At 40.7% G+C, this 17,348-nt stretch overlaps 1 protein-coding gene across 1 annotated transcript in view; it reads left to right on the top strand.

Annotated features, from left to right (window-relative positions):
* WDR7 (WD repeat domain 7) overlaps positions 1–17,348 on the top strand; it is a 226,909-nt gene that overhangs the window by 114,339 nt on the left and 95,222 nt on the right. The window contains exon 21 of the mRNA XM_079994680.1: positions 13,730–13,951. Coding sequence (XP_079850806.1) covers positions 13,730–13,951 — 222 coding nt within the window. The remainder of the gene's footprint in view (positions 1–13,729; positions 13,952–17,348) is intronic.

The raw sequence follows: 17,348 nt of genomic DNA, 5'->3' as shown, positions 1-17,348 counted from the left end.
TGTTTCTAGTTTGCACGTTGCTCACTTAATACTCTTCTGTGATTGCAGTATTTCACCATACAGGCAGTGTTGTTGCAATCCTACTTACTGTACGATGAGGGATTGTGTAATATGAACATGCTTCTTTTTGGCCCTCATCTTTTTTTATATATATATAAATTTTTATTAAGAGGTTTTTTTAAAAAAAATACAATAGAAAGAAAAAAACAGCATATGCAAATAACAAACAGAAAATAAGAACAAACATAATATTTGGCATCGTGTAATAACCAACTTTTCTTCATTTTTGGACTTCCTCACATCTCCCGCTCCTGCATTCCATATTAATAAAACTTTAGCCAGCAATTCGTCACCTTGTTTCCATTCTTATTATACACATTTTCAATAGTTTGTCCCTAACTTTGAATATTTTATCTAAATCTTAAATACCTAATTTTAACATAGTATTTATTCAAAATTTATTATTCTCATAGAATTCACTCATTCTCATAATCTTTTCAACTAACTTTATGGTACCCTGTTGTTTTCGAATCTCTCATCCTTCTTAACATTCATATAGTTTACAGTGTCTTTGTAAATAGTCCTTAAATTTCTTCCAATCCTCCTCCACTGCTTCTTCTCCCAGGTCTCGGATTCTGCCAGTCATTTCTGCCAGCTCCATGTAGTCCATCAGTTGCATCTGCCATTCTTCCAGCATGGGCAAATCTTGGGTTTTCCAATATTTAGCTACAAGTATCCTTGCTGCTGTAGTTGCATACATAAAAAATGTTCGATCGTTCTTTAACACCCTCTGGCCAACAATGCCCAAAAAGAAGGCCTCTGGTTTCTTAGGAAAGGTATACTTAAATACCTTTTTCAACTCATTATATATCATTTCCCAGAAGACCTTAACCCTAGGGCAAGTCCACCAGAGGTGAAAGAACGTTCCTTCAGTTTCCTTACATTTCCAACACTTATTGTCTGACAGGTGATATATTTTTGCTAGCTTGACTGGGGTCATGTACCACCTGTATATCATTTTCATAATGTTTTCTTTCAAGGCATTACATGCCGTAAACTTCGTACCGGTGGTCCATAACTTTTCCCAGTCAGCAAACATGATGTTATAGCCAATGTCCTGTGCCCACTTTATCATAGCTGATTTAACCGTTTCATCCTGTGTATTCCACCTCAGCAACAAGTTATACATTCTTGAAAGTACCTTAGTCTTAGGTTCTAACAGTTCTGTTTCCAGTTTCGATTTTTCCACCTGGAATCCTAACTTTTTATCCAATTTAAAAGCCTCTTTAATCTGAGCATAATGTAACCAATCTTTTTGGCCCTCATCATATCTCTCCCTCCACCCACTTATATGCTTCTGCATATCAGTTGCTTGGAAGCACAGGCATGGAGAGTGTTGGGCTAAGGTGCTGCTTATGGGAATCCCATGAGCATCTGGTTACAAAGACCTTCCCATGTGCACTCCGAGAACAGAGCACTGGGCTGCATGGGCCTTTGGTATGGTCCTGCGGCTTACCTGAAAGAATACCTGTCCCTGTTGTTGTTGTTTAGTCGTTTAGTCGTGTCCGACTCTTCGTGACCCCATGGACCAGAGAACGCCAGGCACTCCTGTCCTCCACTGCCCCCCGCAGCTTGGTCAGACTCATGCTAGTAACCTCGAAAACACTATCCAACCATCTCGTCCTCTGTCGCCCCCTTCTCCTTGTGCCCTCCATCTTTCCCAACATCAGGGTCTTCTCCAGGGAGTCTTCTCTTCTCATGAGGTGGCCAAAGTACTGGAGCCTCAGCTTCACAATCTGTCCTTCCATAGACCTAATAGATTGCTGAGATGTTGTCAGCAGCTCCACATGTTATAGACCCATTATATAGTGATTATTTCTTTTTTTAAACGTGGCATTTTCTGCTGTTGCTCCATTCTTTGGACAGGTCTTCTCCCTACTGTACTGGAAGTACCATCAATTGCTTGCTTGAGAGGTCTTTTTAAGACCCACATCCCCCTCCCCTCACTGCCCAGATGTTCTGCGATTATTAAGCTGAGCCCTTTTTGTATAATATGACGATTTGTTTCATTTTGTCCTTTTACAACTGTTGTAATATTTTTACTGTACAGTGGTACCTCGGGTTACATACACTTCAGGTTACATACGCTTCAGGTTACAGACTCCACTAACCCAGAAATATTACCTTGGGTTAAGAACTTTGCTTCTGGATGAGAACAGAAATTGTGCTTTGGCAGCGCGGCAGCAGTGGGAGGCCCCATTAGCTAAAGTGGTGCTTCAGGTTAAGAACAGTTTCAGCTTAAGAACGGACCTCCGGAACGAATTACCGTGTTGTTCGCCCTATAGGATGCACTTTTTCCCCTCCAAAAATGTAGGGGAAATGTGTGTGCGTCCTATGGGGCGAATGCAGGCTTTCGTTGAATTTAATTCATATTCATATTTCTCATTTTTTTTAATCCCCTATATATTGCTTGTCTGTGGGCATATTTTACCTAGCAGCGCGCTCTCTTCCCTTCTCGAGGCTTGCCTCATACTTTGTAGAACTGTGGTTTTAGACAGCTGTTTCAATATTTACTGAACGATGTGCTGCAAAATTGCAAACGGTTGAAGCTTCAGAATTACGCAGGAAGGAAAATCCAGCATTGTGTCTGCACTTGTTACATATTCAGAACTCACCTGAATAATAATAGGCTCAAGGAATACCAATGAGGCTCCGAGCCCTGCCTCCTAATCCTTCAGGAAGTTGCGCTGCTGATTCTGTCATCTGTAATCGTGCTGTTTTCCAACTCTTTCAAAGCACATTACAGCAGAAAGGATCTAAATACCTCACAAGTTCCCACTTCCCTAAGCCTTGTTAATTGTATCTGTGCAATTATTCCTGCTAAGCCTCCTGTTGCCACTGTTATTCTGTGATGCTGGTGGCTTTGTGGGATAAAATTGTGCTGTGCAACATTTCTTATCTGTGTTGGGTACTGCCTCTTTTACCATTTTCTTTTTATAGAAGCATTCTTAAAAGTGCTGTTAAAATACCTCTGTAGGCACACCTTTGTTTTGGCATAGCATCCTGTTTAAACCTTTCGTAATATAATTTTTCTTTCAAAAGGATTTAATGAATCGCTTTCAGACATTACATGAAAACAGAAAGAAATGAGGCATGAAGGTTGTTTTTTTTTATAACAGAAAGGCAACTGAATGTAATGTTTACATGATCTTTGTTATTTTGTGGCATTTTTTTTTTTTTTAACAGCCAGATCTTTGGGGGGAAAATTGTGGGGAAAATATATTTTCAGTTTCTGTAAGACATTCCATTTTTAGTTTCTGATATTGCTCTATCTCTTATTGATTTCCTGGCAAATCATGGCTATCTAATTTTACCTGCCTTCTCATTGATTTCCAATAAGAATCTGGTCTCTTCATAAAGAATCATGATAAGTTGCAACTCGGTTTCAAAATGATTGCAATTTAAAATAGTTTGTTACTCTTATACTTTTCAATAAAATAGTAATCATGTTTCAAAATGTAGAATCCAGAATACTGGTTTTATTGAAGTTTTACCAATGCCCAGTGAGGTTTGATACTCCAGAATGAATTGCTTTTATTGATCAGGGTTTTGTTTTTTTTTTGTAATCTAGCATATCTTTAAAAGCAGGAGTCATTTGGAAAAATATTTTCATATGTACTTTGATTTTTGTCTCATTGTAAGCTGGCCATCAGCATCTAGCAAGGTAACTGATGAGCTTGAAATATTTAATTTTTAGGAGGGTTGAATATTTTTTAAATTGCCATTATTTTATTATACTGTTTTTACCAGTGCCTCTGCATCAGCAAGCAAAGCAACAAATAATAGGGCAGGCTTGTGGATCTGAACATGTCCTGTTTCACTGCATAAATGAAATTTTAATTCATTGCAATTAGCTCAGTTCAGAGGCAAAAATATGAGTCACTCTCTCATACTGAAGATTAAGACAATTTTTGAGTTGAAGGCTGTAATCAAATTCTTTATTCTCTTCTTGCATAAATGTTAAGTTCATGTCCTTTTATTTCACAAAGCTTCACATATATTTAAGGTGTATATATTGACGCAGATTGCCTGTGATGCATTTTTCTTGATCTGAGGACTTTTTTCTACACTGCGAACCAAACATTTCACTGTATTGGAGAACGGGAAACCTAAAATGGTTGAAGGCAACTATTTCCCTAACATACAGCAAGAGCAGTGAGGAATAGTTCAGGACAAAATGGATTCTCTGCAGTTTTGTACGGAGCTGATAGATGATCCCTTTAATCAACCAGAGCTAGATTTTTTTTCATACTGCCTCTTCCCCCACCCCACCCCACCTTCCTGCAGCATGTCATAGTAATTAATTTAATCCTGTTAGCATATTATAAAGAAGATATTTAATAATCAAATCTGTTTTATATTTACATTACTAGTATGAATGAACACTTTCCTTACAAATCACCAACCAATACTGCAAAATCTTAGCAGTTTTTAATAGGCATTAATACATTAACAAAAATTATAGAAAGCTATATAAATTCCCTATTACCCCGCTGTCTGATGCTGTTGTATAGATTTAAATCTACAGTAGCTAGCTGTGATACTGTATATGACCACCAAGTAGTCATGTTATGTTTCTTTTCAAAAGTGAATACTCTATCACTTATGCACAGCCTGACTTCTATAAAATTATTAGGTATGTGTCTAGAAAATGAATAAGAAGCCTGCTGTCTGCATTGGCTGTAGTGGTGTCAATAACATTTATATGTTGGTCGAGTTCACTGCATCATGCGAAGACTGGATCCCGCAATCGCAATATATTGAAATTAGAAACGGAAGTATTCTTAGATTATTTTTTGTGTGAATTACAATGAATTTCCAGAGGTGTAGAAGTCTGCTCCCACGGCAAGGAACTTGACACAGGTGACTGCCATTACAGCAGTGCGGATAAATGTTAATTAATTATGAAAATGTTGCTGCTGTCACCAAAGATGAATGAAAAACCCCAACCAGGAAAGGTTTGAAAAACAACAACAACCCACAAGGCAGGATGCGAAATGGCAAAGCCATAGACGTACTTGCAGTTTTATAACTTGACAAGAATGTCTGTGAGCAAAAAAATAAAAATAAAGGAAGGAAGGAAAAAGAAAAAAAGAAAAAAAAGCTTGCTGGCTCTTTTAACCCTTCCATGTAATGACAGCAATTTGAAGGAACTTGAAAGCAATAAGCAAGGAGCATTGTGTGCTAGGCTCTCTTGTTCCACTTTGTGCCATAGCATGTCAGCACATTGTTAAAGTTAAGTGTATCCACATCCCTACGAGCTAATGAATACTTGGTAGTCTATACTAATACTTTAGTGGATGCTGAACAAGTTTAGATGTTAAGCTTTTTAGGAAGAATGAATGATGGCTAATGATTATTTAATGACAGATCTCTGGACTGAAAGGCACTTAGCACTCAAAGTGTGCTGCAAAGCCTATTTCTCAGAGCTTCAGACAGGTTTATTTGGTCTCACCTTGAAGAGAACAGTGCTGTATTGATTTCATTGGTGTGGATTTAAACACGCCATTGGCTTAGAATAGCACCAACTATGCAGCAGAAAATCAGCACCTTAATCCTTGCGATTACTAGTAAGCTACTATGAAAACATTTGGCTCCAGCTGCTTGAAAAATGGAAGCAAATTTTTAGCTTTGAATGTTGAACTTTGTTTAAAGCAAGGCCGTGCTGTGTTGTGTGCTGTGATTAAAAGGAACGGATGAGGTCAACTGTTCTTTGACTGCATCCAAGAGCAAATGGTTTTAATCCCATATTTGTCTGTTGCATATTCTGCTCTATCCCAAGATCTCTGAGCGAATTACACAAATATTTAAAATTTCATATTAAAGGGGAACTTAAAAAACATTACAATCCTTTCTACCATATATGGTAACTTAATAAATATTTAGCGCAGCCTTTGAGTCTACATTCCCTACTAAACTGTAACCCTGCAGATGTGCCTATTCTCCCTGTTTGCTGTTGTTTCCCCTCCGTTGAATTTTAGACTGTAAATTCCTTGAGGATTTGTCAGTTTGTTGCTTTATAAAAGCTCACACATCTTTAGTGCTATAAGAATAATACATATATAATTTATGGTATTTTTCTTAATTAAGTATTCTGTGTGAATTGTATTAAAATTAGCTACCAATTTCTTGTTAGCCCCTTCTAGCTATTGACTTCAATGCTCACATGGAATCTTTGCGAACATTGCAACTCCTGATGTGGGATATTCATTATGCCCAGTTGGAAGTCGACAGCTTTTGTAGTCAAGGCTTAGGAACAGGACAAGATGTGCCCAGGGAAACTGTTTAGGGGCCAAGAAGGTAGAGAATGAATAATATTTTTAAGCCCCATAAAATTTGAGAGCAGAAGTCTGCTTGCTGTCAGCTCAGCTTAAAGTTTGTATATAAATTTTAAAAACGGAGGGTGATCAGACACAATGCTAATCATAATACTCCAGTATAGGGTGAACTCCAGCAAACTTCATTGAATGCAGTAAGACATTTAGTGCATATCTAGGAAAAGGAAAACTCTGATCCTAAACCTCCGCTACCTTGCGGGACATCTTCAGGAGAAGAAGGCCACAAGAGACTAGGGCCCTGCGGGACTTAACATCTTTCCGCAGGGCCTGCAAGACAGAGCTGTTCCACCAGGCCATTGACCCGGGCACAGCCAGACCCCCTCCTTTGGCAATCTCCACAGAACTCTAGCCCAATGGTTGCCATCAATTTGATTTGAACTGATTTCATAATGAATTGATTTTAGAATGCTGTATTATTTTACTGTTGTTAGCCGCTCTGAGCCCGGCTTCGGCTGGGGAGGGCGGGATATAATTTATTATTATTATTATTATTATTATTATTATTATTATTTATTAAGGCATTAAGGAGTAAACCCTACACAAATCCGGAGTAGAGTCCCTAGGACGGTTGGATGGCATCTTCTATGCCTCCTTCCAGCAAGTCCTGCAGACCAGCTGGTGCCAAACATATTACTCTGCTTTCCTTTTGACCATTTCAGCAAGGCCAAGAGGGAGGTCTTGTCATCTGGGCAGCCCAGGCCCTCCGTAAACACTTTCCAGGCTTGCACACTAGGGAGGTCACTTAAGTGCTGCGAACTTCACCCTCAGAGGTGCACTCCATTGTCTCTTGAGACATATGGATGCCAACAATGACAAGATGATGATGATAATAATACTCATCTACCTTACAAGGTTGTTGTAAAGAGTGTGTACATACACATGTGCTAGATAAACGTTAAGGTAGTGTTATTCTTTTTACCAAATCATTCCCCTTAAATTGCTTGTTGCTCTACTTCTTTCATTTTGTTTTAATTGCTGCTTTTCTCTTATGCCGTGGTGCTCTCACTTTGCTTTGTGAGCCACACTGGAAGTTCTGTCATTGGATCAGAACTCATGGGATTTCACATTTTTAATAAACGGAAGTTCGTTACTACTTAATTTCTTCACAGTCTAAACTGCCTAACAGTCTTCACTGTGCTCAACATTTGATGCGCTGTGTCAGTTCTTTCAGCTCATGTGGAAATTCTTGAACAAATATAATATGTTAAGGCAGTTAATATCAACAGAAGAGATTTGTGGGTGGAATACGGGATATGCAGCAAAGCAGAAATGTTTGTGCCACAGAGAGAGAGAGAGAGAGAGAGAAGCAGGCAGGGAAAGAGAGGCATAGTTGCAATCAATGTTTTGCACATCCTGAGGTGCATCTGAAATTTTTATAAGTACTGTTTGGTGCTCTTCATTCAAGGCACATATAGCTGATGGCCAAGTGTAGCTCTGCCTCAAAAGTGGCACAACAGGAATTTTAACACCTCACAGATGACAACACGGTAAACTTCCAATAGCTCAGGTCAGTAGATGGTGCCACATCTACATGAATTATTAAAGGACAAATAGCAGTGCCTGAATATTACAGTTAATGTACCGCATCACTGACAACACCTTTTCTGCATTTAACGCCTCGTCTGTTACTTCCTAGTTCAGCAATGATTGAGACTGAAGAAGGATTTTTTTCTGAGGGACCGAAACTTACATTGACGCCAATTTACAGAAATATGGGTTCCAGCAGAAAGTCCATCCAGTTTTGCAAGGAATAGGAAGAAACCAGATAAATTAACTAGGATTAAAACATGGAGAGAATATTCAGAGTGTTCCCAGCTTGGTTGACTGTTAAGAACCATTGCTTAAAACCACCAAACAGAAATAATAAAACGCTGAAACAGTAAAGCATAGCAAGCAGTGGTAGCTGCATAAAGCCAAAGCCAGGAGAGTAAAAAGACAAAACACTGGTCAACCAGGCAAATGGTCTTTACACCAGAACTTGTTGTTTGTTGTTGTTTAGTCATTTAGTCGTGTCCAACTCTTCGTGACCCCATGGACCAGAGCATGCCAGGCACTCCTGTTTTCCTCTGCCTCCCGCAGTTTGGTCAGACTCACGTTTGTAGCTTCGAGAACACTGTCCAACAATCTCGTCCTCTGTCGTCCCCTTCTCCTTGGGCCCTCCATCTTTCCCAACATCAGGGTCTTTTCCAGGGAGTCTTCTCTTCTCATGAGGTGGCCAAAGTATTGGAGCCTCAGCTTCAGGATCTGTCCTTCCGGTGATCACTCAGGGCTGATTTCCTTAAGAATGGAGAGGTTTGATCTTCTTGCAGTTCATGGGACTCTCAAGAGTCTCCTCCAGCACCATAATTCAAAAGCATGAATTCTTCGGTGATCAGCCTTCTTTATGGTCCAGCTCTCACTTCCATACATCACTACTGGGAAAACCATAGCTTTAACTATACGGACCTTTGTTGGCAAGGTGATGTCTCTGCTGAACTTAAGAGGTGAACTTAAGAGGTGCCAAATGAGCCTCTCTAGAAAGGGCTTTCCATTGCTCAGCACACTTTATAGGCAGCCCTATATATGAGGCATTACAGTAGTCCAAACAAGATGTTATCAGAGCATGAATAATATGGTCAGTCTATCTATTAAGGCAGGCATGTCCAAAGTCCGTTTCGGGGGCCTAATCTAGCCTTCCGGTCGGTTTAATAACGGCCCCAGTGGCAGTTTATTTTGGGGGTAAAATCATAAAAAAGATCAACAGCTTCAATCCTTAAAAAAAGGTGAACAACTTTGGTTGGCCCCTTGGCCAGCCCTCATGGTCCTTCACTTCATCAAATCTGGCCCTTTTTGAAAAAAGTTTGGACAGCACTGTAAGGGTTGCAGTTGTGCCAGGGGTTATGAAAGGATCAGAGGATCAGTAAATTCTGTGGACTGAAACCAAAGAACTCACCTGCTCAGAATTCCAAGACATATTTCTATAATAATAAATTGGTATGGCATTTACCCCTCCAAGTTTTTAATACCTAATACAATAAAAGAGTACCATCATGTGCCTAATAGCAGATATAAAGTATCTGGGGGTAGTCCATCTCCCATAAAATAGCCTTTAGCCTTAATTCAAATCCATTGATTCCTGTTCCAGTTAAACCTGTAGAACTTAATATGTCTTTTAATCCTTTTATTGTAAGATAGGATAAAATTAATTTTACACTAGGACTGTGCAAAGCCAATTAACATGATCTTTAGAGTTATTTAGTAAAGTGCTTCAAACTGCTAAATTTATCCTGACCTCTTGGTTGCACTCCCTGACTGCTTTTTAAATGAAGTAATCAATATCTTGCAACCTTTTAAACAGCTTAAACTTTTTTCAGATATTTTTTTACCTATATTTTATTTAAACAGATTAGGGATGAAAAATATACAGCTACAGTTGTCGACCATTTCCTGTAGGGCTGTTGTCTTTTTGGTTTTGGTACGCGGTCAGTGTGCTTGGAAACCTTTGTAAATGTGGAGTCAAAATGTCCATTTTGCAAATAATGAAGAAATCTGTCACTTCCATTTACTTAGTGCATAGAAAGTGTGCTATCTCTACAACTTAAATGCAGAAACCTTCCTTCTTCCCCAGCGTAGCGTCTTTCCCCCCCACATAGGGCTATTTGAGGTTATTAATTTTCTCACCGTGATAGGGTGATCAACCGTCCTGTCAAGAAAATGGATCTCTGTGTCACCCTTTAGCATGATTAAATGGAGGCACATCGCTGTGAGAAAATACCAAATTTTCACGAGACAAATGAAACTTGTAGCGAGGACAACTTTTATAGACATTATTTCATTTTAAAATCTCCCATTTGGCTGTCAGTTTATTTGTTGGGAAGGGTTGCCATTAATTGCATGTTCCTCCTAATAACTCAAAAGACAGTAAAGGGGGGGGGACCAGTTTCACACCTAAATCTCTTACACAGAACAAAATGTCAGCTAGTGTCCTCTAGTTAACATAGCTCAGTTTACGTAAACTGAGTTGCTAATCAGCTCCCCAAAACTCTTTGTCCCAATCCACTTCCTCTGCTCTTTCTGGCACTAAAACGCTTGCAGCTTTTAAGCCTGGCTGCAGAACATTGAAATCTCTTGAAAAAGGGGGTCAGGAGCCTCAAAGTGCTTTCAGACAGGCGCTTCTTGTGAAAGAAACGCATCCTTAGAGCAGAACTGGAAAAGGCAGTCAACACGTTGATATGTTTTCCCCTTGCTTCTTGAGGTTTTAACATAGGGTTGCCTTGCTAAACCTGGACTCGCCAGAAAGAAGCATTTGGCCCTAAATGAATCCCGATAAAATGAAGGGTTAACTTGAGCTTGCTTTAATCAGACAAAAGGAAGAGCCAACGAGGGGGCTCCTCTCTCTCCCTTTTTGTTTTTCGAGGGGGGAGTTTGCCAAGTGCCCCTGTTGTTTAATTTCCTACTGGAAACAGCACATGTGTGGGGCTTTCTCTCCCCCACCCCAGTTCTTTTCTTTAAACAGTGACCATTGCAGAGGCTGAGTGGTTGGGGTCAATGCCTTGCCTATTGATCAGTATCCCTGCAGTCCCCCAGCTCCAGCATCTGCTTCATTGGCTTCTTTCAGTGCTTGCTTCAGTACATTAGAATAGAAATCCATAACCAGAGCTGTGCTCATCCGAGCAGGGGAAGAAACTAAATTAAATGGTATAAAACAATCTTGGATCAGGAGTTTGTGCCAATTCATCTTGATCTAAGATGTCACACCGGGCTCTCTGTCTGAGCACCTGGGCTAGAGGCAGCCATAGTGAAAATAGATGGAGCTGCGATCATTCATTTGTCAGCTAAGGAGCTCGGCAGCGGTTAGCAATTCCCTTCTGCAGAGGTCAGCTGACAGAACAATCAGTGCAACTGCAGAATGGAGCTTTCCTTTGAACTATTGTTATGGAGCATGCTTCTTGGGGTGGGGTGGGGGCTGGAGGGGAGGGGAGTGTGGTTGTTTCCTTCCAGATCATTGTGCTCTGAGGGAAGCGAATTAAAAAATGGATCTGCCTAGGCAGACCCCGGTTGCGGTTTGTGTTGCGTTTAACGATAGTGATTATATATATATACAAACTGCAGGTGATTAAAATTGTTACGTATCACTTAGCGTAGAGTCCATTTTCATCTTTCTTTTTCCATACAAGGTGACTATTGATTTTTATTTTTTTTAAAGCTCCTCTCCTTCTCATTGTTAAAGATCACCCCCACCCACTCCTTTGGGTGTAAAACTATCAGAACTAGAGCTGAACTGGGAATCGGTTTTCTTAACAGAGGTTCCAGTGCTCTTTTTTCCTTTTCTTTTAAAAGAGAGAGAGAGAGAGAGAGAGAGAGAGAGAGAGAGAGAGAGAGAGAATTCATTTGCTGCAGTTTGGGCATACCGTAGCAGAGCGTTTTTTATTATTAATTCTCACTTTGTTAATCTCAAGACCTTGTAATTCTGTCTGTGAGTACCAAGTGGTCTCCTCTGATTTCTCTCAGAAGAGATTTAACATGATAGTGTAGCAGTGAAGAGTGAGACTTTTAGTACATTGGCTATAATATACACAAGTCTGTTTCCTGGTGCATTGAAGAAGTTATAGCTATACCTCAAAATGCAGTTGAAGTCATGGGTGATATGCGAGCCATAGTCACAAGTAGACCCATTAAAATCAGTGGACTTGTCCATTAATTTCAGCGAATCTCTTCAGAGCATGACTTAAATAGGTAACATGCAGTGTCCTTAAATTTTGTAAATGCAGCCCTGCATGCTTATAATTATTTATTATTTCTTTAAGTCATCTCCCGTCCTTCTCTTTAGCTGACAAGGCTCCCAAAGCAGCTTAGAAAAACTAGTACAGTCCCTGCCTTCTTCTGGTGTACAGTCTAAATGGCATGAAACAGAAGGAAAAAGTGATGGGGAGGTGGAAGGGGGAAGAACACGCTTGGACCATCCTTTCTTAAAGTTAGAGTTCTTGTAAAGACCACCTGGGGTGCAGACAGCCTGCTAGTATTGCTGCGTTGTTCATATTCCTTTGCCTACCGCATTCTTGCATTATTTCATCCACTAATGTAAACTGCTTTAGGGTCTGCATCTTTGACTTAACAGTAAGACCCAGAAGCCATGTAAAGTAAGTATTTTAAGGCAGCAAGGGATTGCATGCTCCAGCCCTTCTGTGACCTTGACCCCTAGGCCAGTGTAACCTAGAAAGTGAAACTTAATGCAAGGGAGAGGGAACTTTTCCAGTTGGGTAACTGTCTAGCCTTTCTTGTTATAAATACGTCCCAGCATTTATAATGTACTGCCATAACGGAGTGCAGGAAAACATAAATCCATATATTTCATTTGGTGAAACAACTATTTGGCTTTTCAAAGACATCTGAAGGCAGCCCTGCCCAGGGAAATGTTTTTAATATTTTGTTGGGAGCCACCCAGAGTGACTGGGGCAATATGATAATGATGATGATGAATTTATTATATGTACCCTACAATAAAGCACAATACATTTAAAAATTCCCTATACAGGGCTGCCTTCAGATGTCTTTGAAAAGTCATATAGTTATTTATCTTCTTGACTCTGGTAGGAGGGTGTTCCACAGGGTGGGTACCACTACCAAAAAGACCCTTTGCCTGGTTCCCTGTAAATTCACTTCTCACAGTCACAGTGAGGAAACCACCAAAAGGCCTTTGGAGCTGGACCTCAGTGCCTGGGCTGAACAATGGAGACGTTCCTTCAGGTATACTGGGCCGAGGCCATTTAGGGCTTTAAAGGTCAGCACCAACACTTTGAACTGTGCTTGGAGACATACTGGGAGCCAATGTAGATCCTTTAGGACCAGTGTTTATATGGTCCTGGCAGCCACTCTCAGGCACCAGTCTAACTGTTGCATTCTGGATTAGGATTCCTGTTAGCATATGAGAGATGTCCACTATCTGTACCTTCCAGAAACAGTTGAAAATATTTTTGTTCCGACAGGTTTTCCCAGGTAGATAAATAAGTCTTTGCCACGAGTTACTATTTTGGATGGTTTCAGTTTTGTTTTAAAAATATTTACTGTTTTTTAAAAAACTGTTTTCAGTTGTTTTTATTATACATCGCCTTAAGACAACTGCTGGAGCACCACCCTAGAGAAAGACCTATACCATGTGTTTCATTGGTTGCACAGCAAGTATTAGGAGAACAAGGCAGTAGCTACTACACCACTTTTTTAAAAAAAGAATAATAAAAGGAGTCATAAGGCGTGTATTTAAATTCTTTGAACAGTGAAAGGACCACCAGAGTTGCTGGAGTTAGAACAGTTTATGAACCACCTGTCCTAATGCTCTTTGTGTTGTGTTTCAGGTTCTCTGTCTGGATTTCCGCAAATGAAAAAAATATCTATGTCGTACGAAGAGAGGCGAAAGCAAGCTACTGCTATAGTTCTGCTAGGAGTAATTGGAGCAGAGTTTGGAGCGGAAATTGAACCTCCGAAGTTGCTGACCAGGCCGCGCAGCTCTAGCCAAATTCCCGAAGGGTTTGGCTCAACGAGTGGTGGATCCAACTATTCTTTGGCGAGGCATACATGTAAGTTTCTCTCTGCCCACTCCCCCTTGATGCAAGCTGTATAGCGAAATATGTATTGCTATTGTATTCTGTTATATGGCCCATTTCAGTAACAATGGGAAAGCCTGGCTTCCTGCCATGAGAACCAAGATGCAGAGAGCCACTGGTTCACACACACGCCACCACCCCTCTCTTCCTCCATGCACCAGAGGACGAAATCCAAAACGGAAGCTTTTGCTTTTAGACTATTTCATCCCAAGGAACTTCCAAGGGTTCTGAAGGGCCACAGGTCTAAGACACTGTTTAATGATCATAAAGGTAAAGGTAAAACATTAGGTCCAGTCGTGGCCGACTCTGGGGTTGCAGCGCTCATCTCGCTTTACTGGCCGAGGGAGCCAGCGTACAGCTTCCGGGTCATGTGGCCAGCATGACTAAGCTGCTTCTGGTGAACCAGAGCAGCACACGGAAACGCCATTTACCTTCCTGCGGGAGCGGTACCTATTTATCTACTTGCACTTGATGTGCTTTCGAACTGCTAGGTTGGCAGGAGCAGGGACCGAGCAACGGGAGCTCACCCCGTCACGGGGATTCGAACTGCCAACCTTCTGATCGACAAGTCCAAGGCTCTGTGCCACCCACGTCCCTTTAATGATCATAGCCCCATATATATGTGTGTGCATATCTGGGAGCTGTTGAAAACCTATCTTTGCTACCCAAACACAGGATCTATTCACATGCTCTTAGTACTCTTAGAACTGATCCTGGAAGACCACTCTAAAATGCCTTAAAAAACAACAACAACTTGTTCCCCCCCTAAATTTGTCCCTAGTTTGTCGCCATTAGCTCAGGCAGCGCTGTCTTTTTTGGACTACCCCTCTTTTTGTTCATTTACCCCTTCCATGTTTTCATGGAATGCTTTCATGTCCTTTTTTGCAGCGATTTTTTCGTGTCCTTTTTCTGCAGCTCTCACTTTGCTCCTTTTATCTTTGCGGGGGAGCTGGATCAAGAATTTACAATCCCACTTTTTTTTACTAGCGATGTCTTAATAGCAAAACTGAAATGTAAAGTTAATTATTAAAAAATGCTTTGGGTGACCATCCAAACCTCTGAGAAGTTACTCATTTTTTTTATTCCCCTAGTTTATGAATATTGTAGGTGATTACCAGAATGGTTCCACAAACCAGTGGCCTTGGATGAATTCCTAAAGGTTACAGTAATACTCTTTCATTGCATTGAATCTAATAAGGCTGAGTGCTCTTGGGTCTTGTGTATACTTTCTTTCCAGATATACCTTTGTCTCATGCTTAATTCTTAATGCAGACACCATTTAGCTGAGTTTAAATCCAGCCTTACAATTCTAATAATCCTTCTGTGTTCTTTGTATGGGCCACACTGTACCCATGACTGCCACACCTCCCTTCTTGCCATTGTCAATAAGTGAAGGTGAAAGGTAGGATGGGAACAACTTTCACTGGAAAGTCTTCATTCTGCTCTGTCATCATATTCTGTGCACCCTCACATTCATCCCATGAATTTTAATATTTTTTGAAATCTGAAGTGGGAATTTAAATCGGTGCACTTCCTGTTACGATTTTCAAAATATAATATACGGCTTGGCTTCTTGGAAAAACTTTATTTTACTTTGTTTTATGTTTTGTATCTGAACACCAGTGTATCTTAACGTGCTTTCATTGCAATATCAGAACCTTTATGTCACCATTAGCACCCAAAAAAGGTCTTTTTGACAGTATCTCTGCTGAAAAAAAGAGGCGGTAGAGGTTTAATTCAGAGATTTGCATTTCACCTCCTGCATTTCCATGCTTATTGTCTGCTTTGTTGAGGTTTACACACTGCCATCCAAGTTCTTCCTCCACAATGGAAATGCACAAAGAACATCTTGACAGAGTGAGGTTACTTATCATTAATTGTAGTTCTCTGAGAGACTGAGTGTTGCCTCTCTATAATCACATTTGTTGACCCCTTTGCCTTTTCCCTCGAGTGCTGCTCCCTCATAAGGAGGAGCAGAAGTTCTCTCTCTCTCCAACACAACTGCAAATATATGATACCGCAAGTCCCTTTGGGATTGAAAATATTGGCTGTCCCTTATCTCATGTGAACTTTGGATAATACTTGTAGTAGACCATGTTCATTCTGTAAACGAGTTTCAGCACGCAAACCATAAATACTTGAATGCTTATTCTTATCCCTGAGTACTGCTAAGAATTCAGAAGATGGATTGTCATTCTGGTCTTCATAATTGCTTGATGTTAAAAAAAAAAACTTGTAGTGATTAGCCCCTGTTTGAAGAATTAATTAAAGGAGGATTCAGGTGACCTTTCCTCCCCATCCCCAAAATTGTGTTGCTTCTCTTTTGCCACGTGTACACAACCAAGTCATGTGAAGGGATCCCTCATACAATTGGCTTCATCTTGACTTAGTTGTTTGGCAAACCACGAAGATCTGTCCTTGGTATGTGCAGTGAAGAAAACGTGGTATCCTTCCCTATGAACAATTTCAATACTAGGGTTGTCCTAAGTGCTGATTGTGAACATCTAGTCTGAGCGGGTGTATGTAGTAGACACAAAGTCCAGGGATAAAAGGAGACACACCAGGATCCAGTAAACAAGGTCTGGTCAAGCAGAGATGAAGTTACAGTAAGGCTAAGTAGATAAAGGAGAAAGTAGGTCCAGATAGGTGAGGTCAGGCAAAACAAAAGGTGAAAACAGGCTATGGGTTTACTTCAGCAACCAGGAAACCCAGAATGAACAGTAAGATTGGCAGCTAGCCCCGCCCCTGGGGAGTAGAGCCTCTACTCATAAAGGGTCCCTGCCTGTTTTAGAACCTTAGCTGAAGTCTTCAGAGCCTGAAGAAGGCAATATGACCTATTCAGAGAGGTTTTAGCACCACAGACACCTCAGGTGGTGGAATTTCAAGAAGGTGGTAGGTGCTGAACGCTGATTTTGAGGGTACCTTCTCTTGAAGGTTCAAGAAGTCCTCTGTATCATGTCCCCTGGCAACCTCTTCCTCCCAACTCTGCTATTGTCTTTTGCTAACTAACACATCACTGGGGGAGGAACTCCACCCCCCTTCTTGTATGGTGCTTAATGTCCCACCTTTCATCAGGGTAATGTCTCTGCCACCACCTATTTTGTCCTTTGATGACCCCTCTCTCAGCCAGTCTGGCCACGCTGGGAGATCACACAGAACATCTGAAACTGAAGTCATATCATCGATCCTCCTAACTCAGTATTGCCTGTTTTGAACAGCAGCATCTTTCCAGGATCTCGTGTAGAACCCTGCTCCCCAAAAATGAGCTCTTCCACTGAGCTGGTCCTCTCTCCCAAGGACCAAATGCAAACCACTTTAAGCTCTTAGGAGGAGGAATAAACACAAATATTGTGGAAATTCAGATCATCCT

The sequence above is a fragment of the Podarcis cretensis genome (genome assembly GCF_951804945.1).
Source record: "Podarcis cretensis genome assembly, chromosome: 11".
Taxonomy (NCBI): domain Eukaryota; kingdom Metazoa; phylum Chordata; class Lepidosauria; order Squamata; family Lacertidae; genus Podarcis; species Podarcis cretensis.
Note: the sequence above shows the minus strand (reverse complement) of the source record. Positions and strands in the feature narration are given on the sequence as shown.